This window comes from Lepus europaeus, chromosome 22 (assembly GCF_033115175.1).
Source record: "Lepus europaeus isolate LE1 chromosome 22, mLepTim1.pri, whole genome shotgun sequence".
In the NCBI taxonomy this organism is placed as follows: Eukaryota; Metazoa; Chordata; class Mammalia; order Lagomorpha; family Leporidae; genus Lepus; species Lepus europaeus.
Genome location: NC_084848.1, coordinates 27,591,595 through 27,613,844, shown reverse-complemented (window position 1 = coordinate 27,613,844; position 22,250 = coordinate 27,591,595). Strand labels below are relative to the sequence as shown.

General features: G+C 50.1%; 3 protein-coding genes across 3 annotated transcripts in view; 1 reads left to right on the top strand and 2 right to left on the bottom strand.

Moving 5' to 3' along the window:
• HEATR4 (HEAT repeat containing 4) overlaps positions 1-2,092 on the bottom strand; it is a 161,138-nt gene extending 159,046 nt beyond the window's left edge. Inside the window, exon 1 of the mRNA XM_062181474.1 lies at positions 2,012-2,092. The gene's annotated coding sequence lies outside the window, so the exon portion shown is untranslated. The remainder of the gene's footprint in view (positions 1-2,011) is intronic.
• LOC133751667 (peroxisomal succinyl-coenzyme A thioesterase-like) lies at positions 1,969-4,301 on the top strand. The gene is made up of 2 exons (XM_062181861.1): positions 1,969-2,611; positions 3,979-4,301. Exons 1-2 carry the CDS (start codon positions 2,155-2,157, stop codon positions 4,203-4,205), a joined length of 684 nt encoding a protein of 227 aa, XP_062037845.1. The 5' UTR covers positions 1,969-2,154; the 3' UTR covers positions 4,206-4,301.
• A 40-nt stretch (positions 4,302-4,341) lies between these two features.
• Positions 4,342-10,181, bottom strand: ACOT6 (acyl-CoA thioesterase 6). Its single transcript, XM_062181860.1, is given in 4 exon segments — positions 4,342-5,555; positions 7,010-7,212; positions 9,727-10,124; positions 10,126-10,181. Coding segments are annotated over 4 exon segments (1,263 nt in total). The 3' UTR covers positions 4,342-4,949.
• Between the last annotated feature and the right edge of the window lie 12,069 nt (positions 10,182-22,250).

Below are 22,250 nucleotides of genomic sequence, written 5' to 3'. Positions count from 1 at the left end.
CAGCATGCAGTGCCGGCATCCCATATGGGCGCCGGTTCGAGTCCCAGCCGCTCCCCTTCCAACCCAGCTCTCTGCTATGGCCTGGGAAAGCAGTAAAAGATGGCCCAAGTGCTTGGGCCCCTGCACCGCACCCACGAGGGAGACCCAGAAGAAGTTCCTGGCTCCTGGTTTTGGATCAGATCACCTCTGGCCATTTGTGGTCATTTGGTGAGAGAACCAGCAGATGGAAGACCTCTCTCTCGCTCTACCTCTCTCTGTAACTCTCTTTCAAATAATAAAATAAATCAAAAAAAAAAAAAGAAGAAGAAAAATACTCCTGGTGTTTTCTACACATGTTAAACTTGGTATGCAAAAGATGAGACATTGATAAAGAGTAAGAGTTTATATATATGAGTAAAACACTACATATTGTTTATATATACATATGCGCATATAGCATATGTGTGTATATATGGAGAAAATATACATCATACATTATGCCTACATACCTACAAAGCCATATTCAAAAGTTGGACTTTTAGTATCTACTAAAATCTACTAAGACTCAATATTCCCATTCTCTATGATACAGCAGTTCCAATCCCATGTTTCCACTATACTGTTTATGTCCATCAAAAGACAAAAGATGGGGCATATGCTGTGGCACAGCGGGTTAATGCCCTGGCCTGAAGTGCCATCATCCCATATGGGCGCCGGTTCTAGTCCTGGCTGCTCCTCTCCCGATCCAGCTCTCTGCTGTGGCCTGGGAAAGCAGTAGAAGATGACCCAAGTCCTTGGGCCCCTGCACCCATGTGGGAGATCCGGAAGAAGCTCCTGGCTCCTGGCTTCGGATTGGCACAGCTCCGGTCATTGCAGTCAATTGGGGAGTGAACCAGTGAATGGAAGACACCCCCCCCCTTTGTCTCTCTGCCTCTCCTCTCTCTGTGTAACTCTTTCAAATGCATAAAATAAATCTTTTTTAAAAAAGACAAAAGATTTTTCAATGTCCGTAACACTATTCCTAATAGTTCCAAACTGGGAATTACTGAATGCAGGAAAATAGACAAACTCTTTTACAATCAATCACACATGGAATGCTATTTAGCCGTGGTGGTGAATGGCCTATAACCATACCCAGCAATATTGATGATTCTCACAAATACGCGGACTGAAAGAACACAAGCACTAGAGAAGACATGTTGCAGGATTCATTCCCGCAAAGTCCAACGGGAAACTACCCAGAGGTGCTGTGGTCAGGATAGAGTACCTTCGGGAAAGAGAAAACCGCCTGGGGCAGGACTAGGGTGGCAGCAGGGGGCCCGGTACTGATGTTTAGGGACCCACGTGCTTGGTTACATGGATATGCATGCATGTTCGCAGGCTATGCTGGGCTTGTGACGGTTCACTGACCTCTGCCTGTGGGCTTTTCGTAGGTAAGTTTGCTACAGTGTCCCCCAAAAGGCATGTGTTGGAAAGTTCCAACAGTGGAGAAGTGGGACCATTCGGAGGCGGCTCTGCGTTCGTGCCCTAGTGGTGAGATTGGGCTGTTTATCCCCGGGGTGGGCGGCTGATGAGATGACCCGTGTGTCCCCTCCCTCCGCCCTCTGGCCGGCTCTTTCGCCCTTCCACCGTGACACAACAAGCAGGACCGCAGGCAAACGTGGAGCCCTCGGCCTGGGACTCAGCCTACAGAACCGCAGGACAGACATCTCTGTCCTTCCATCATCGCCCAGTCCCGGTATCCTGCCAGCGCAGCACACAATGGGCTACGACAGAGGTCAGCTTCGGGACGACGAATGTCTGAAGTCGCCGTGGCGCCCACGCAGAGGCTGCAGTTCGCTCTGCTGTCATTCACGGGCCGTGTCCCCACCAGCAGGGCTCCGGACTTTCCCTCCATGAAGTGAGCGGGGCGAGGCGGAGATGCCCTCTAGGCCCGGTTCCGCCCTCCCAGAACCTCCGCGCGTCCCGGCCCCGCCCCGGCCGCCCGAGCAGCCTCGCTCCCGTTACCTCAGGAGCAGCCCGGCCCTCTCACCTCAGCGAGCCGCGCGGGCCCCGCTGGAAGCAGCGACGCCGTCTGGGGCCGCGTAGCTTCCGAGCGCTCCCGGCTCCAGGCGCGGCCGCGACCTCCGAGGGGACTCAGGCCGCCACCTCCAGCGTCCTCCCTCCGCGTCCGGGATGGCGGCGACGGTGAGCGTGGAGCCCGCGGGCCCCTGCTGCTGGGACGAGCCGCTGCGCATCGCCGTGCGCGGCCTGGCCCCCGAGCAGCCCGTCACGCTGCGCGCGTCCCTGCGCGACGAGAAGGGCGCGCTCTTCCGGGCCCACGCGCGCTACTGCGCCGACGCCGGCGGCGAGCTGGACCTGGCGCGCGCGCCCGCGCTGGGCGGCAGCTTCGCGGGGCTCGAGCCCATGGGGCTCCTCTGGGCCCTGCAGCCCGACAGGCCCTTCTGGCGTCTGACGAAGCGGGACGTGCGGACGCCGCTGGCCGTGGAGCTGGAGGTGCTGGACGGCCACGGCCCGGAGCCCGGGCAGCTCCTGGCCCGCGCGCTGCTGGAGCGCCGCTTCCTGCCGCCGGGGGTGCGGCGCCAGCCGGTGCGCGCGGGCCGGGTGCGCGCCTCGCTCTTCCTGCCGCCAGGTGAGCCGGGACCTCTGAGGATGCCGGGCTGGCTGCACAGGGACGGGGTTGGTCAGAGAAACAGGCAGTAGCCGTGTCAGAGGCCGTTCAGCAAAGTGGAGCGCTCTGTGTGCTAGGTTTGTGCTGTGCGTTTTACTCGCACCGTCTCTCTTCATCTCTGTAATATTCCAGCAACAGCAGCCCTGTTAGTCTGCAATGAAACAGCACACCCGACCTGCTCCTACTCCCTGCCCTACAGATCTCTACAGACGTCAGCCCCACTGGTCTTTGGGAGAAATCATGACCGTCACGGTGCCCATGGCCACCTCTGTAGAGTCCTGGGCACACGGGGCCTTTCTCCACTTCCTATGTCCCCTCTACTGCAGATCACACTGAGACTCCTCCACCGGAAGCCATCTCTGGGTTTCTTCTTTGTTGTCTGTCCACGTAGGCATCTGAAATATCAGTACACAAAAACTCAAAGGTTGAGGCAACACAACCTGGAGCTGTGTGTTGGCTTCTTTTTGCTTGTTTTTTTTTAAAGATTAATTTGTTTGAAAGGCAGGGTGAAAGGGGCAGAGAGATCGATCGATCTTCCAACCTCAGGTTCACTCTCCAAATGTCTGCAGTGGCCAAGGCTGGGCCAGGCTGAAGCCAGGAGCTTCTTCCTGCTCTCCCAGCTGGGTGCAGGGTCCCAAAGACTTGGGCCATCTTCCACTGGTTCCCCAGGTGCATTAGCTGTTGTACCCTTATCGTCCAATTCCCACCAATTAAGACCACCAGAGGCAAGGCTGATGCAAGCACAAGCATTTTATTTCAAACTCGAGTTTGACATTCAAATTTGACATTCAAGTTTGACTCTGACATTCAAATAAATAATAAATCATATATATATACACACATATACATATTTTAAGTGGGGTAGCCAGGACTCAAACCAGCTCTCTTATGGGTTATTTCATAGGATGCCTGCACTGCGGGCAGTGTCTTAACCTGCTGGGCCTCAATGCGGGCCCATGTTCTGGCTTCTTAATCCCAAGTCTAATCTTCAACTGAGCACTCAAAACCAATACTGTCTAAAACGTGAAACTCCCTTCACCATATATTTGTTAAGAAAAGGCCTTGTTACTCTCCCTTACATCTAGGAGTCTTAGAAGCTTGCAGATCATTTGTCATAGAGTCATATTAAGCTCAAACCATTTGTGAGAAGATGCTCTGTGTTGTAGAGGTTTCTCCCCTACAGAGTCGGTATCCCTTTTCAGAAGAGCCTCGGGGATCTGTTCTCTTTCCTCTCACAGGAACCCACTAAGTAACTGGAAAGTTGTCTAAATGGAAAGCAAAATCCTTACCTTGTTAATGCCTTCCCTGTACAATATTCCCTTCTCTAGGATCTGGACCCTTCCCAGGGGTCATTGACATCTATGGTGTTGGAGGGGGCCTGGTGGAATACCGAGCTAGCCTGCTGGCTGGCCATGGCTTTGCCACGATGGCGCTAGCTTTTTATGACTTTGAAGATCTCCCCAAGGAATATGGTGACATACACCTGGACTACTTTGAAGAAGCCCTGTGCTACATGATTGAACACCCTCAGGTTCTCCTCATGCCCTTTATTTAATCAACCTCTAGAAATAGCCTCCTAGGATCTGTCACTTGTGCCAGGTGCTGCTCTGTTTGATCACAGATTTCTTTGGGAGACTAATTTGGGCCTTTGCTGCAGTCTCTAAAGCCTCCAGACACAGCCCAGTACACTGAAGGGGGTTAAGGCAAACCTGGCTCAAGCCTCCTCCACAGTAAATAGGAAGAGCAGATGAGCTGGAAGGGAGTCTGTTCTGCCAGGGATAACATGATTTCCAGAGATGGAGGCCATGGTCCATAGGGTGTAGTCCCCAAACCTTAGCATCAAGGCGTTCCTCCAGGCAAGTGAATACCATGCAGTGACGGGGACTCCAGACAGATGGTGAACAGAAGGAATACATGGTCACATCCAGTGTCCACATCTTCAGACTGTGGTTCAGGGACAGATCTTGAGTAAGCCTTCAGGCAAGAGGAAGGCAGTCTTTCTTAAGGGATGCAACTGGGCAGGTTCCCAAAGCTCAGACACAGTCAGTGAGGGCCCCAGGGGATATGGGATTCTAGAGCAATAAAGAAGCTTGGGCCTCAGACTGGGTAAAGGTCCAGGGACACCGGGGTAGACACAGCAGAGAGGAAAGGGGACTTGCAAAGGCTGATAATCCAATAGGACCTGACAAGGAAGCTGAGCTGGTTCGATTGTTTCAACAGGGCTCCTAGGTACTCTGAAAATCAACACAAGTTGCAGGAATCAGATTTTTATTAATGGATGTGCTTCATGATTGCAATGTTATATTTTGCTGTGTGTGACAGGTTCTGTACCATTAAGGTGCTTATAGAAGAAACGTTGAATTTGCTGCCAGGCATCCACCTGTGCCCTTGAGTGAGCCCTTGGCTCACCTCCATAGAGCACTGGTTCGCCGGACACTGCATGCACAGAGGCTCTACAGAGAGGAAAGTAAGGTGGGTCAATACAGTGACCTGCTTCTGGGTATTGTATTACCTGAGGTCTGTCTTTCCCATGGGCTTGTAACCAGTCAGAGGCTATCTGAGCATATAATTCACTCTTCCAGTTTTGATCATCCAGGCCAACAATAAACAGGAAAGGACCCTGGGCCTTCTCCAGTGGAATAAGACTTTGGAGGTTGGGTTCCTCTAGTGGATTGTTCCACATATCCACAATATTCAGACAGCCTGACTCAGTGATTTTTTGTTTCGCTGGGTCGCTGCCGAGCTCAGGAATGACCATATCCTTGTAATGCAGAGGAACAACTGTGTTGGCTACGCAGGCATTGATAAGTACAGTAGCTGTGATGCCCTTCAAGAAAGAAGCCATTGAGAGACACAGGTCTCCTCCTTTGGAGAAGCCAAGAAGCCCAACATTAGGGCCTTTCACCTGAGGAAGAGGGAGAGAGAGCGAACAAACCTTGAATTCATAAATAGAGGACATAAACAGTGACTTTACATTCTCTAAGTAGCTTTTCCAAGTATCATTTGCTTTCCTTCCGTAAGCAACAAAGCTCTAATAAGCAAATCAGTTGATTTCTTAGTGCACAGGTCACCCCTAATGTATAAATGAGAACTACTCCAAGAGTACACACAGAGGCCCATATCCCTAAATATTTAAAAGTTATAAATCAATAAAATACATGTTCCCCCTACCTTGATAAATTTACCATCATAACAACATAGTAAGGTTAGGTTCAAATTAGAGCTCTACACCAGAACACAGCATGAGAGCCAGTCCCTGGTCCTGGTCTCTATGTCTTGTCCCTCCCTCTCTCATCCCACGGCTGGTTCCTTCATGCACCTGGAGGGGCCTTTTACACATCTGTGTGGATGTCCTAGCTTTGAACTCCGAGGACATGCATGGTGCCTGCAAACAGGAGCAGACTGCATGTAGATGCCAAGGGCTTTGGGGGAGGGGCTTGTATGGGTTCCAGACAGACATATTCCTTTGCCCCTCCAACTCCAAACCCTGCAGGCCCCCAGCTATAGTGGGGGCCAAATTATAGTCAGCTAAAACAAAGAGTCCAAGGCACAAGAAGCCCCTCTTGCCAGGGGTTAAGGATAACACTGGTGGACTATACTGGTCTGTTCTTTTTCCAGGAGCTTATCTCCCCTAAATAAACTAACCTTCACAGTTTAAGATAAGCTAGGCTTTGGCAGCCTAGATTGTTTCGCTAGATCAGTCTCTGGACAAGGTTGGACCATCCTACAGACCTCACAGAACCCCTTATTCCTTAACATTACAATGTCTGGGTCTTGTCAATCTAAATGGTAGCAAAGAGTGTGTATCATTTCATTTGTAAACATTCAAAAATGGCTTAATTTTTTCTATTACCAATACAGACTTTCTTTGTAAAAAAAAAAAAAAACACCACAGTACCATTATCACGCTTAACATTTATAAGATTCTTTAATATCCTCACAAACTTCATGCCTATTCAAGGGTCACTAATTGTCCTAAGCAGGTCTTGTTATAGCCAAACTTTTCCCTACATACTTACATTAATTGTGTAAGTGAGGAAAATTAACACCCAGAGAAGACAATTGCCCTGTTCAGGATCACAAAGACATTCTGTGGCACACACAGAACCAGAGCAGAGCCCAAGGTTAGAGATGTTTTAGTTCAGCGCTCTTTGGATGATAAAAAATAATTACAAAGAGAACTCAGCAGTCAAGTCTTACGGGAAGGAGACAGATGGGCGGGAATGGAGAGGACAACACAGAGCCTTTGTCTCTCCTGACATATTTCTAGTCCCAAAGGTCCTGGTAGAGATTTTGGGTTCTGCCCTGTGTCGGCTCTGCCCCGCCGCCCGCCCTGGATTCAGGTGAGCACCGTCCCACCTGTGGATGCTGCAGCATAAAGTCCACGGCTTCTTCAAAGTACTCCAGGCGCAGGTCCTTCACGTTTTTAGGGAGGTCTTCAAATCTGATGTAAGACAGGGCAAGGACAGCAAAACCATGTCCAGCCAGGAGGCTGGCCCTGTATTCACAAAGGCCACCCTCACTTCCAAACAGATCGACGATCCCGGGAAAGGCTCCCTCATCTGGAAACACCATGGAGCACAGGGAGCTTTAGGCTCTCCAAAGACATCTTGGCTTCCGATTTGGACAGCCTGCAGGGTTGGGAAACCAGGGAAGTCAGGCTGCTGGTAAAAGGACCCCTTTTACTTTAGTTTTTAAAAAAGAAATCCCTTGGGGAAGAAGGGAGGGGAAGCAAAATGTTTTATTTTGGGATCTATTCTCACAAGCAATAATAAAAATAATACAGGGAAACCAAGTTTGAAACAATATGAGAAAGACATTTTCCACCGAATTTTCTTTCTCATCTTCCTCACTACAGTATCTACCTGGGAATGCTCTATAGGGGATTCTTAAAATATACTCCTACCTTCTTCCACTCTCTGCTCCAGCCTCCAAGAATGCCACCCCTAAATGGGCCAGGTTCTCTTTCACCCCTGAATATCAGTATGGAGTTTTGCCTGGAATACTGCTTTTCCTCCCTCTTTCTACTATTTTTTTTTCCCACCAGCTTGACCCCTTAGTCTTCACACCTAAGTTGAGACCTCCCTTCCTGAAAGCCTTCCCAGATACCTCCAAGGCTGCGGTGAGCTGGATATCTTTTTGCTTGTTCTCCCGAGCACCCTGGGCCTGTACGCTCCCATGTAATACAGGGTCAACGGGGGTAGCCTCATCCTCTAGTAGATAGCAAGTACCGTGGGGGTCACATCTGATTTTGTTAGCTACTGCATCCCAATACTTAGCAGCAGTCTTTGACTTACTACATTTCTTCCTCCATCTCCAGGACCACCACAGACACCAAAATCCATAGATGTTCAAGTTCCTCATATAAAACAAATCATAGTTGCATATGACCTACACAATGCTCTCACTTAGTCTGAGGTCATCTCCAGATGACTTACAATGCCTAATCCAATGTAAATACCATGTAAATAGGTGTTGCCTGGTTAGAGAATAAGGGGGAAAGGTCTGTACTTGTGCAGTAAAATCACAGTTTTTGGAAAATATATTTTCTATCCATGGTTGGTTGAATGTATGGATGTGGATGGATAGGGAGTGTGACTATAACTACTCAGGAAATGACGGAACATTCCGCATTATTTACGAAAGTCTTTGAGAAAACAATAAATTGTAAGTGGGTCACGTAGTAGACGCTGAAACAGTTAACACCAGACTGACTTGACTGGAATATCGGTACTACACTGGGTAGTAATGAGTAATTTTGTTTTCTATGACAGCCTTCAGAAGTTACTTAACACATCAGTGGGTATGAATCATTGAGCTCCTACTGCATCCTGTGAAAACCTCTAGAAACACAGAGCTAGAGACTGTTTCAGACCCAGTTCCAGCCCCAGAACTCGCTGGGTAGTGGGTGGCCACTAGTTAAGTTAAGAATTAACCTGAAGAGCTACACACACGAAGCAGAGTCCCCTGTTCTAGAGAATGGTTACAGAATTCAGCTTCGGGATTCTGGGAACCGTGGGCAACTCTAACACTAGTCAGCAACTTGGTTGCAAGGGGTGCACCAAGGATCTTGTTTCAAGGTCACTTTTACCAAGTTTGGTTTTTTGTTTTTTTAGATATTTTTATTTATTTATTTGATGGTACAGTTACTGACAGAGAGACAGAGAGAAAGATCTCCGTCGAACGCCCGCCACAGCTGGCGCTGCGCCAATCCGAAGCCAGGAGCCAGGTGTTTCTGCCAGGGTCTCCCACGTGGGTGCAGGGCCCAAGCACTTGGGCCATCCTCCACTGCCTTCCCCAGGCCACAGCAGAGAGCTGGCCTGGAAGAGGAGCAACCGGAACTAGAACCTGGTGCCCATATGGGATGCTGGCGCCACAGGCGGAGAATTAACCAAGTGAGCCACAGCGCTGGCCCCTACCAAGTTTTTACTTAGGGTATTTCTCCTTAGCCCTGGGTCTCTACTTGACTTAGGGTTTCTCAGTCTCAGCACCATAGACATTTTGAGCAAGGTCATTTGTTGTTCTGGGCCTTGTCCTTTGCTGGGTGGGATGTTTAGCAGCATCTCCCTGCTCGTCCTGCTGGATGCCAGTGGCTTCTCAGCCTTCAGATGTGACCTTCCAAACTGGCTCCCGATATTGCCAGATCTCACTCATGGGAGAGGCATACTCACCCCACGTGGAGAACCCCCATACAGGGAGTTTTTCTCTGTGTGTGTTTCAATGATTATGGGCACTGCCTCTACAGCAGGTTTCAGCCTCTTTGTCAGTTTGAAGTAAAGGACTCCACAAATAAATAAATTAAAAAATATTAATGAATCAACCACCCTTGCACACGGGCCACAGGCACTGCCTACAGCGGGATTCAAAACACAGCCAAGGCCCGCTCGCAGCGGCTCCCGACAGAGTTGAAGGCTCTCCAGCACACAGTTGAGGGAGTGCCGGTCCCTCAGTGCCATGAACTTCAGAGGAAAAATTCCATTCGAATCCGCGCGGAGAACAGCTTGAGGGGATTCCACATTCCGTGGCTCTGGGGTTAGGTAAGCGGGTCATAAAAAACTGGGCAGTGAGAGACTCACCTGGCGGCAGGAAGAGCGAGGCGCGCACCCGGCCCGCGCGCACCGGCTGGCGCCGCACCCCCGGCGGCAGGAAGCGGCGCTCCAGCAGCGCGCGGGCCAGGAGCTGCCCGGGCTCCGGGTCGTGGCCGTCCAGCACCTCCAGCTCCACGGCCAGCGGCGTCTGCACGTCCCGCTTCGTCAGACGCCAGAAGGGCCTGTCGGGCTGCAGGGCCCAGAGGAGCCCCATGGGCTCGAGCCCCGCGAAGCTGCCGCCCAGCGCGGGCGCGCGCGCCAGGTCCAGCTCGCCGCCGGCGTCGGCGCAGTAGCGCGCGTGGGCCCGGAAGAGCGCGCCCTTCTCGTCGCGCAGGGACGCGCGCAGCGTGACGGGCTGCTCGGGGGCCAGGCCGCGCACGGCGATGCAGCGGCTCGTCCCAGCAGCAGGGGCCCGCGGGCTCCACGCTCACCGTCGCCGCCATCCCGACCAGGGCAGTGAAGAGGCGTCCCTGCTTAGGGGAGTCGTGGGCCAGGTCTGGCCTTTCCACCCCGCGGTGCCACCCTTCGCACACTTCATTGGTTGGGCACCGGGACACTATCCACGCCGCTGTGTGAGGCCTCTTGGTGCCAATGCCCCCAGCTCCCTGGACCGAGGAGAGGGAGTCTGCTTAGAGTGAATGCCTAATCCAGTGACCCAGCCTGGCCCTGTGGAAATCGAGGTAGAGAGCCCTGAAGCTAAGGCATTCAGAGGGATACAGCTCCAAGCATCTGGATTTTGATGCAAGCCTCCCATAGGATGAGAATGCATTGATCCATGGAGAAACATGAACCCTGCTTCCCTCTCATTCCCTTTCCAAGTCCTCTCCCTGGAGCTGCTTCCAGGGCACAGCCATATTTATGGAGTCAGATGAGACCCGCCTAGGTGGCAGCTGAACTGTGTTCTTGAATAGCTTGGCGATCTTTAGCAGACTCGGAACTAAGCCTTTGAGTCTGGTTTCCTTATCTGGACAGGCTTGGTGTGCCCATTAAATGGGCTCACGTCAAGCTGTGCCGATGGACCTGGGGCATAAGTGCCTACGGGAAAAGTGTTTTGATCTCAACACCCAGTACTCACTGGCGGTGTCAGTTGGAGGTTGTGTTGGTTCTGGCAGGATGTAAGTGACACACTTGACCCCGGCAAGTTGAGGAGCATTTGAATAAGATACTACTAACAAGGGCCTCGGCAAGGTTAGGCACAAAACAACATAGGTTTGTTGTGCAATCCTGAGCCTGAAGGCTTCAAGGGAAGACGACTGGCAGGGGCTGTGGCCTTCTTGGGGGCAGGCAGGCAAGCTGTGCTGTGCCGGAGGAGCGGGAGAACAGATCTCTTGACCTCACACTGCCCTTGCCCTCCCGTGTGTTGCCAGTGTCTGTCTCAGCCCTGCAGCTCAGACTGTCTGAGCACCAGGTAGGGTAGAGAGGAGAAGGGCACACAGCGACGCCCAGACAATGAGGACCTGGGGGTCATGTGATTCCTGGGATAAAACTTTGAAGTACACTCCATGTCTAAGTGGGTCTGGAGCACAGCCCAGGCTATCCTAGACGGTCCCTGTCTGAGGATGTTACATCCCAGCGCATGCAACAGGTGTTCCTGAGAACGCAAGTGAAAAGGGGGTCAGTCCAAGGTTACCTGAGAACTGTCCTCCATCAACCCCCAACCTGATGTCCCCCTTAGCAGCAGCAGTCCAGCGGGAGTCCGTTGCGGCTTCGGAATGGAAGTTTTTCCTCTGAAGTTCGTGGCACTGAGGGACTGGCACTCTCTCAACTGTGTGCTGGAGAGCCTTTAACTTTGTCAGGAGCCGCTGCGTGCTGGCCTTGGCTGTGTTTTGAATCCCGCTGTAGGCAGTGCCTGTGGCCCGTCTGCAAGGGTGGTTGAGAGAGAGAGAGAGGAGAAAGGTCTTCCATTTTCTGTTGGTTCACCCCCCAAAGTGGCTGCTATGGCTGCGGCACACTGCGCTGATCCGAAGCCAGGAGCCAGGCGCTTCCTCCTGGTCTCCCATGCGGGTGCAGGTCCCAAAGACCTGGGCCATCATCCACTGTGCTCCCGGGCCACAGCAGAGAGCTGGATTGGAAGAGGAGCAACCGGGACAGAATCCGGCACCCCGACCTGGACTAGAACCCGGTGTGCCGGCGCCACAGGCGGAGGATTAGCCAAGTGAGCCGCGGTGCCGGCCTGGAGCCAGTTTTGAAGGTCACATCTGAAGGCTGAGAAGCCACTGGCATCCAGCAGGACGAGCAGGGAGATGCTGCTAAACATCCCACCCAGCAAAGGACAAGGCCCAGAACAACAAATGACCTTGCTCAAAATGTCTATGGTGCTGAGACTGAGAAACCCTAAGTCAAGTAGAGACCCAGGGCTAAGGAGAAATACCCTAAGTACAAGGGGCCAGCGCTGTGGCTCACTTGGTTAATTTTCCGCCTGCGGCGCTGGCATCCCATAAAGGCATTGGTTCGAGTCCTGGCTGCTCCACTTCCGATCCAGTTCTCTGCTTTGGCCTGGGAAAGCAGCAGAAGATGGCCCAAGTTCTTGGCCCCTGTACGTACGTGGGAGACCCAGAAGAAGCACCTGGCTCCTGGCTTCAGATCAGCGTAGCTCCGGCTGTTACAGCCATCTGAGGAGTGAACCAGGGATGGAAGACCTCTCTCTCTCTCTCTCTCTCTCTCTCTCTGCCTCTCCTTCTCTCTCTGTAACTCTTTCAAAAAAGATAAATAGAATCTTTAAAAAAAAAAAAAGATAAAGTAAGGATAAAATATCTCTCAAAAAAAAAAAAAAAAAAAAAACTTGGTAAAAGTGACCTTGAAACAAGATCCTTGGTGCACCCCTTGCAACCAAGTTGCTGACTAGTGTTAGAGTTGCCCACGGTTCCCAGAATCCCGAAGCTGAATTCTGTAACCATTCTCCAGAACAGGGGACTCTGCTTCGTGTGTGTAGCTCTTCAGGTTAATTCTTAACTTAACTAGTGGCCACCCACTACCCAGCGAGTTCTGGGGCTGGAACTGGGTCTTAAACAGTCTCTAGCTCTGCGTTTCTAGAGGTTTTCACAGGATGCAGTAGGAGCTCAATGATTCATACCCACTGATGTGTTAAGTAACTTCTGAAGGCTGTCATAGAAAACAAAATTACTCATTACTACCCAGTGTAGTACCGATATTCCAGTCAAGTCAGTCTGGTGTTAACTGTTTCAGCGTCTACTACGTGACCCACTTACAATTTATTGTTTTCTCAAAGACTTTCGTAAATAATGCAGAATGTTCCGTCATTTCCTGAGTAGTTATAGCCACACTCCAAATCCATCCACATCCATACATTCAACCAACCATGGATAGAAAATATATTTTCCAAAAACTGTGATTTTACTGCACAAGTACAGACCTTTCCCCCTTATTCTCTAACCAGGCAACACCTATTTACATGGTATTTACATTGGATTAGGCATTGTAAGTCATCTGGAGATGACCTCAGACTAAGTGAGAGCATTGTGTAGGTCATATGCAACTATGATTTGTTTTATATGAGGAACTTGAACATCTATGGATTTTGGTGTCTGTGGTGGTCCTGGAGATGGAGGAAGAAATGTAGTAAGTCAAAGACTGCTGCTAAGTATTGGGATGCAGTAGCTAACAAAATCAGATGTGACCCCCACGGTACTTGCTATCTACTAGAGGATGAGGCTACCCCCGTTGACCCTGTATTACATGGGAGGGTACAGGCCCAGGGTGCTTGGGAGAACAAGCAAAAAGATATCCAGCTCACCGCAGCCTTGGAGGTATCTGGGAAGGCTTTCAGGAAGGGAGGTCTCAACTTAGGTGTGAAGACTAAGGGGTCAAGCTGGTGGGAAAAAAAAATAGTAGAAAGAGGGAGGAAAAGCAGTATTCCAGGCAAAACTCCATACTGATATTCAGGGGTGAAAGAGAACCTGGCCCATTTAGGGATGGCATTCTTGGAGGCTGGAGCAGAGAGTGGAAGAAGGTAGGAGTATATTCTAAGAATCCCCTATAGAGCATCCCCAGGTAGATACTGTAGTGAGGAAGACGAGAAAGAAAATTTGGTGGAAAATGTCTTTCTCATATTGTTTCAAACTTGGTTTCCCTGTATTATTTTTATTATTGCTTGTGAGAATAGATCCCAAAATGAAACATTCTGCTTTCCCTCCCTTCATCCCCAAGGGATTTCTTTTTTTTAAACTAAAGTAAAAGGGGTCCTTTTACCAGCAGCCTGACTTCCCTGGTTTCCCAACCCTGCAGGCTGTCCAAATCGGAAGCCAAGATGTCTTTGGAGAGCCTAAAGCTCCCTGTGCTCTGTGGTGTTTCCAGGTGAGGGAGCCTTTCCCGGGATCGTCGATCTGTTTGGAAGTGAGGGTGGCCCCTGTGAATACAGGACATGGTTTTGCTGTGCCTGCCCTGTCTTACTCAGGAACTCCTGGTCAAGGGGTCGTTAGCAAATGTATTAGATTCAGAAATAGAACACATGACAATTATGATTTTTATTTATTTGACAGGTAGAGTTTTAGACAGTGTGAGAGAGAGACAGAGAGAAAGGTCTTCCTTCCATTGGTTCACTCCACCAATGGCCTCTATTGCTGGCACTAGGCCGATCCGAAGCCAGGAGCCAGATGCTTCCTCCTGGTCTCCCATGTGGGTGTAGGGCCCAAACACTTGGGCCATCCTCCACTGCCTTCCCAGGCCACAGCAGAGAGCTGGACTGGAAGAGAAGCAACCAGTATAGAACAGAGCCCCTATATGGGATGCCAGCACCACAGGTGGAGGATTAGCCTAGTGAGCCACGGCGCTGGCCCAACAATTATGATTTTATTTATGGTTAAATTGGGCATTGAAAGTAGAATTTTTTTTTTTTGACAGGCAGAGTGGACAGTAAGAGAGAGAGACAGAGAGAAAGGTCTTCCTTTTTGCCGTTGGTTCACCCTCCAATGGCCGCTGCGGCTGGCGCATCGTGCTGATCCGAAGCCAGGAGCCAGGTGCTTCTCCTGGTCTCCCATGCGGGTACAGGGCCCAAGGACTTGGGCCATCCTCCACTGCCTTCCTGGGCCACAGCAGAGAGCTGGACTGGAAGAGGAGCAACCGGGATAGAATCCGGTGCCCCGACTGGGACTAGAACTGGTGTGCCGGCGCCGCAAGGCAGAGGATTAGCCTGTTAAGCCACGGTGCCGGCCGAAAGTAGAATTTTCCCCTCCTCCCAAATTAAGATATATATTTACTAGATCTTAGCCAAAAGGCCGATTAGCGATAACAAGTAGTTTAATGGAATTTTAATTTAATGGAATTCTACATTTAAAATTACATAGGTGAATATATTCTTCACTATAAAAGTTTCAGTAATACAGGAAGATTCTCTTAACTCAGTTCCCAATCCCAGTCTTCTCCAAAGGGTAGTTGCTATTTCCAATAGCAAGTGTACCCTTCTAGAACTGTTTTGTGTGCATTGGAAAAAAATATATACATGAATTGAAAAACATGGCTTTATGGGTTCAGTGCCCTCTCTCAAAAAAGCATCAATGCCAGGACCAGCACTGTGGTGTAGCTGGTAAAGCCCTCACCTGTTGTGCTGGCATCCCATATGGTGCCAGTTCAAGTCCTGGCTGCTCCACTTCTGATCCAGCATTCTTTGCCCTGGGAAAGCAGTGGAAGATGGCCCAAGTGCTTGGGGCCCTGCACCTGTGTGGGAGACACAGAAGAAGCTCTTGGATCCTGGCTCCTGGCTCCTGGCTCAGGATTGGCGCAGCTCTGACCATTGTGACCATTTGGAGAGTCAACCAGCGGATTGAAGCGCTCTCTCGCTCTCTCTCTCTCTCTCTCTCTCTCTCCCTCTATGTAACTCTTTCTTTCAAATAAACAAATCTTAAAAAAAAATCATCAATGCCATATGCAGTAAAGTTTTTCTGCATCCTAAAATACATGTTGCTAATACTTGTGTTTGGCCACAGAAAACAGCACTTATCTCCCCGTGGTATTCACTTTATTCCTCTTTCTCTGTGAAAAAGCAAAATCCATGCTCCATCTTCCCCTGGTCCCCACTGTCCCAACTCAGCTGGTTTTAGACCTTTATGGCATTCACATCAGGAGATTCTCTCTCCACTAGCTTCCGTCCTCCTTCCTACCATTGTACAGTTCAATTCAATGTCTCATCTGAAACATTGAAATCTTAACCTTGACGGTCTTCATCTGGGGCAAAGATTATTTTAAGAGAGGAAGCTAATTTGGTTGGAGCCAGCAGCAGCCATGGCTTCCTTGAAGCCGGTTTAGGGAATAGTGTCCCCTGGTGGCCAGTGCAGGCAACTGCATGGTTCTTCAAAATGGCTGCAACTTTGACTGTCAGTCCCAAGCTAGGTCTGGGGGAAGCAGGTGATTTGACACCACAGCACCCCAAGCCACCTCACCCACTTGCTATCCACCTGGAGACGGACAACTGCGGGAGGCTGGACCTGGCCTGCCACAGGACTCAAGGTGTGACTTCCTGGGTTTGGAGCCTTCCACTGGCCCACTCAGAAGATCCTTGCCTCAGCCAAAAGCCAAGGGGCGTGATGAAAAACCCCTTCAATGGGGCTGGTGCTGTGGCTCAGCGGGTTAATGCCCTGGCCTGAAGCTCTGGCATCCCATATGGGCACCAGTTCGAGTCCTGGCTGCTCCACTTCCCATCCAGCTCTCAGCTGTGGCCTGGGAAAACAGTAGAAGATGGAGACCCTGCACCGGTGTGGGAGACCTGGAAGAAAGTTCTGGCTCTTGGCTTCGGATGGCTTCGGATAGGTGCAGCTGCAGCCATTGTGGAAGGTTGGGGAGTGAACCAGGAGATGGATGATCTCTCTTTTTCTCTCTCTCTTCCTCTCTGTAGCTCTGTGATTCAAACAAATAAATAAATCTTTAAAATAAATAACAAAAAGATGAATATACATTTTCAGTTTCTTTAATGAAGATATTACTAGTTCTTATTTTTTAAAATGTGATTTAGTTATCCAATTTTTCTTTTTTTAATTTTTTTTTTTTGACAGATGGAGTTAGACAGTGAGAGAGAGAGACAGACAGAAAGTTCTTCCTTCCGTTGGTTTATGCCCCAAAAGGCTGCCATGACCAGCACTGCACCATTCCAAAGCCAGGAGCCAGGTGCTTCTTCCTGGTCTCCCATGCGGGTGCAGGGCCCAAGCACTTGGGTCATCCTCCACTGCACTCCCGGGCCACAGAAGAGAGCTGGACTGGAAGGGGAGCAACTGTGACTAGAACCTGGCACCCATATGGGATGCCGGCACCGCAGGCAGAGGATTAGCCAAGTGAGCCATGGCACCGGCCCCTACTTTATCCAACTTTTCAAAACAAAATTTTATATTTCACAAATTAAAACATTCACAGTATATAAGAATCAGAAAACAGACAAGCAAAATGAGCACCGTGTGAGCTTGCTCAGGCTGCCGTACTATAATACCACAGATGGAGTGGCTTAAACAACAGAAATTCATGTTCTCACAGTTCTGGAAGCTGGCAAGCCAAGTGATGGCAGAGTTGGTTTCCATGGTTTCTCCATATGGCATTCTCTGTGTTGGTGCTCCTGGTGTCTCTTACTCTGCTTATAAGAACACCAGTCCTTTGGATTATGGGCCTACCCCTACTTTTATTTATTTGAAAGGGAGAGAGAAAACGTCCCATCTGCTGGTTCCCTCCCCATATGGCCGCCATGGCTGGGGCTGTGCCAGCTGAAGCCAGGACTTTCTTCAGGGTCTCCAACTTGGGCACAGGGGCCTAAGCACCTGGGCATTTTTGCTGCTTTCCCAGGCAAATCGGCCAAGCGCTGGATTGGAAGTGGAGCAGCCGGGAATCCAAGTGGCAGCTTAACCCACCACAGCACAACGCCAGCTGTTGAGGACCCTGCATCAGTCACCTTTTCATTACTGTACAATGCCTGAGAGGAGCTTCTTGGGAAGGAGAAGGTTTTTTGGCTTCCGGGTAGGAAGTTCACGTGCAGGACCTGGTGGCGGCTGGCAATGGAGGGTGGTGTGGAGGGATGGTCACAGAGCAGGCCAGGATGCAGAGCAAGACAGGCCAAACTCAGCCTCAATAACCAGGACTCGGCTGGCACTGTGGCTCGGCAGGTTAAGCCCCCACTCGCTATGCTGGCTCCCATGTCAGAGGACCAATTCCAGAGCCAGCTGCTTCACCTCCAACGCAGCTCCCCGCTAATGTGCCTGGACGGCCGTGGATGAAGGGCCAAGTGCTTGGGCCTCTGCCACTTACATGGGAACCAGAATGGAGTTTCAGGCTCCTGGTTTTGGCCTGGCTCAGACCCAGCATTTGGTGAGTGAACCAGAGGATGGAACATCTCCCTCCCTCTCCTGTCATTCTGCCTTACAGATAAACTAATTAAAACAAAAACACAAACCAGGCCTCTCTCTGGAGTACTACCCTCTTTTTTTTTTTTTTTTTTTTTTTTTTTTTTTTTTTGGACAGGCAGAGTGGACAGCGAGAGAGAGAGACAGAGAGAAAGGTCTTCCTTTTCCGTTGGTTCACCCTCCAATGGCTGCTGCGGCTGGCGCGCTGCGCTGATCCGAAGCCAGGAGCCAGGTGCTTCTCCTGGTCTCCCATGGGCCATCCTCCAATGCTCTCCGTAGCCGCAGCAGAGAGCTGGACTGGAAGAGGAGCAACCGGGACAGAATCTGGAGCCCTGACCAGTACTAGAACCCAGGGTGCTGGCGCCGCAGGCGGAGGATTAGCCTATTGAGCCGAGTACTACCTTCTAAGGGCAAGCCCTCAATGTTGGGGAAACTCCCACAAGGGCCCCCTTACTGAAACTATCACTGAATCAAGTCTCCACCCTTAATTCATCAACGGTTAACATAAGATTTCAGAGTTGCTGAACCCCAACAGGTCTTTGTGTCTGCCCCAACCAATAACGTTCAAGGAAGTGAAGGTATGTGGTTTTCAAAGCTAGGTCATGAAAATGCCTTGTATTTATGCCTTATTCTCTTGGCTTCTCAAAATCCAGACACCATGCTGGGAGGAAGCCCAAGCAGCCTGTGGAGAAATCCATACACACAGGAATCACAGCTGGTGTTATGGCCAGGTGGCAAGCGGAAGTGGGAAAGGCCACAGAGAGAATGTTAGTGAAAACCTAACGGCCCAAAGGAGGCGATCACCGAGGGCGCAAAGGATAGCGACTGAAACCTATTGGAACCTATTGAAACTGATTTGTGCAGTAACGTGAAAATTATAAAACATGCCTAATGAATTCATGACCTAGTTAACATGACTTCCTAGAGTACCTAAAGTAACTTGGCTTCTGCTTGCCACTTATAATGAAACACATAGGGAGAGGTGAGCTAAAGAACGAACTATTAAATGTGAAGGAATCAGGTCTTTACAAGTTTGACAACAGCAGTTCCTTATCTCCAGCCTAGAGATAGCAAACTATTCTCTATGAAAGGACTCAGAATGCTCCTGGTGGTTCTGTAGCAGCCTTTGTAAAGACCTTTGTAAAGACCTCAGGAAGAGTCAAAGCAGTGGTTCACAATACATTGCAGTCACACCAAAGGCTCCAGCCTAGCTTAAAACTGGCTGTTCCTGAGAAGTAAAGAACCAGTGATGGGGGCCGATGCTGTGGTGTAGCGGGTAAAGCTGCCACCTGCGGTGCCGGAATCCCTTATCACCGCTGGTTCAAGTCCCAGCTGCTCCACTTCCCATTCAACTTTCTGCTATGGCCTGGGAAAGCAGCAGAAGATGGCCCAAATCCCTGGGCCCCTGTACCCACATGGCAAGACCCAGAGTAAGCTTCTGGCTCCTGGCTCCCAGCTTTGGATCGGTGCAGCTCCAGCCGTTTAAGTCATCTGAGGAGTGAACCAGAGGATGGAAGGCCTCTCTCTCTCTGTCTCTCTCTCTCTCTCTGCCTCTCCTTCTCTGTGTAACTCTGACTTCAAATAAATAAAAATAAATCAATAAATCTTAAAAAAAAAAAAAGAACTAGTGATGGTTGTATCTCATTTTAAAACAGGAAGATTTTTCTCTTTCTTTACACACACACACAATCACACATACACACACCTCTGTCACTCTGCTTTTTTTCTTTTTTAAAGATTTATTTATGGGGAACGGCGCCTTGTCACATACGTTAATTGTATGCCTGTGGCGCCAGCATCTCACATGGCTGCCAGTTCTAGTCCAGGCTGCTCCTCTTCCAATCCAGCTCTCTGCTATGGCCTGGTAAGCAGTGGAAGATGACCCAAGTCCTTGGGCTCCTGTACCCACACGGGAGACCAGGAAGAAGCTCCTAGCTCCTGGCTTCGGATCAGTGCAACTCTGACCATTGTGGCCATCTGGGGAGTGAACCAATGGATGGGGGACTCTCTCTCTCTCTCCTCTCTCGTGTAACTATGACTTTCAAATAAATAAAAAAAATTTTTTTTGACAGGCAGAGTGGACAGTGAGAGAGACAGAGAGAAAGGTCTTCCTTTGCCGTTGGTTCACCCTCCAATGGCCGCCGCGGTTGGCGCAGTGCGGCCGGCGCACCGTGCTGTTCCGATGGCAGGAGCCAGGTGCTTCTTCTGGTCTCCCATGGGGTGCAGGGCCCAAGGACTTGGGCCATCCTCCACTGCACTCCCTGGCCACAGCAGAGAGCTGGCCTGGAAGAGGGGCAACCGGGACAGGATCGGTGCCCCGACCGGGACTAGAACCCGGTGTGCCGGCGCCGCAAGGCGGAGGATTAGCCTAGTGAGCCGCGGCGCCGGCCCAAATAAATAAATTTTTAAATGAAAAGTAAATAAAAAGGAAAACAGAAATAAAAATTAAAAAATAAATACATCTTTTTACTTGAAAGGCAGATTTAGAAAGAGAGAGGGAAATACGGAGAGAGAAAGAGAGATTTTCCATCTACTGGTTCACTCCCCAAATGGCTGCAATGGTGGGGCTGGGCCAAGCCAATGCCAGGAGCCAGGAATTCCATCTGGGTCTCCACATGGGTGGCTGGGGCCCAAGGACTCGGATCATCTTCTACTGATTTTCCATGCACATTAGCAGGGAACTGGATCAGGACTGGAGCAGCTGAACTATGAACTGGTGCTCATACGGGATGCTGGCACCACAGGCAGCAGCCCAACCCCCTGTGCTAAAAGCTTGACCATGATTCTGCCTCTCCAATAAATAGAGAGAGGAAGAGTGAGAGAATGAACACAGACACTGGACTCCCAAACTTTTCCATTAGTAAGCAGGTTCAGCAGGCTTTCTGGTTGTCAATCCCACTTCCTTATGGAAACAAAGGTGTCAACTTCTAAGGCAGAACCAAGAGCCACAGAGAGCAACTCACACAGAGGAAACTGCGCCCGGATGAAGGCAGGGCAGCATGTTCTCAGCAGATTCAGAGCTGCCGAGGAGCAGGGATGGTGGTGGCTCCCGTTTGAGAACGGGAACGTCTGTAAGAACTATCTTCTCTTCATTACACCATCGTATTATAGACGTGTGTCCCTGAGGATAAACACTGGTTTCTTTAAATCACAGTTGTTCAGATTTAGAAGACGATAGTGAGCTACACCCAAGGCACTGTTCTGAGCGGCCTCATCTGTAGTGGAAAAGTAATGAGACTTCTGGAAGGCCTTCTAGGGAGAGCGGGTTTATATTAACGTGAGAGGAATGTGGACGTGAAGGGGGAATGCATAGGCAGAAGGCTGACTCTACTTTCCTAAAGTGCCTATAACATGTCTCATTCCAATGCCGTTCTAGAGTCTTGCCACACTTCTTTCGAGACGTGGACTCTATGTTTTCCCAGAGCTTTGCTGCAAATGTCTGGCTTGATGTCTTTATACCAGTTTTGGTATAAAAGCTACTTTTCTTGTAATATACCTACACAATGCTGTGTAGCCCCGACATCAAGGAAAGTATGAATGATTCCTCTAAGATTATCATGCTATGATTTTCCAAGGTCTATTCTTAGCGCCAGGAAGTGGGAAAACATATGCTATTGACTCGCCCTCAGAACCGAGGTTAGACTTAAATACTCTAAGGACACTTTCTCCTGACTCCTCAAACGAATCTTCTCTGACCTCTACAATGCAAAGTCAGGTGCCTGTCCTTTCATCAACACCATTCTGTAGACCTGGGGCCAAAAGAAGAGTCTTCCCTGCTACTAGCAGCTGAAGAGCAAAATCGGCTGCTCACAGTCGGAGAAAGTCACCCGATATTAAAGATCACCCACGGGGCAGAAGTTTAGCTGAGTTTAGTGGGCAAGATGCTTGCATCCCATATTGCAGTGCCTGGCTCCTGAGAGCAGCTTCCTGATCAACGCAGATTCTGGGAGGCAGCAGTGAGGGCTCAAGTAACTGGGTTCCTGCTGCCTACCTGGGAGATCTGGTTGATTCCTGCTACCTGGCTTTGGCCCCGGCTCAGTACTGGCCACTGCAGACATTTGGGCAGTGAGCCAGATGATGGGAGCTCTCTCTTTGACTCTAAAACAAATTAAATAAATAAAAAATAACACTCATCTAAGGGTCAAAGCATGAGCTCAAAAAACCCAGAAGAACCAGAAA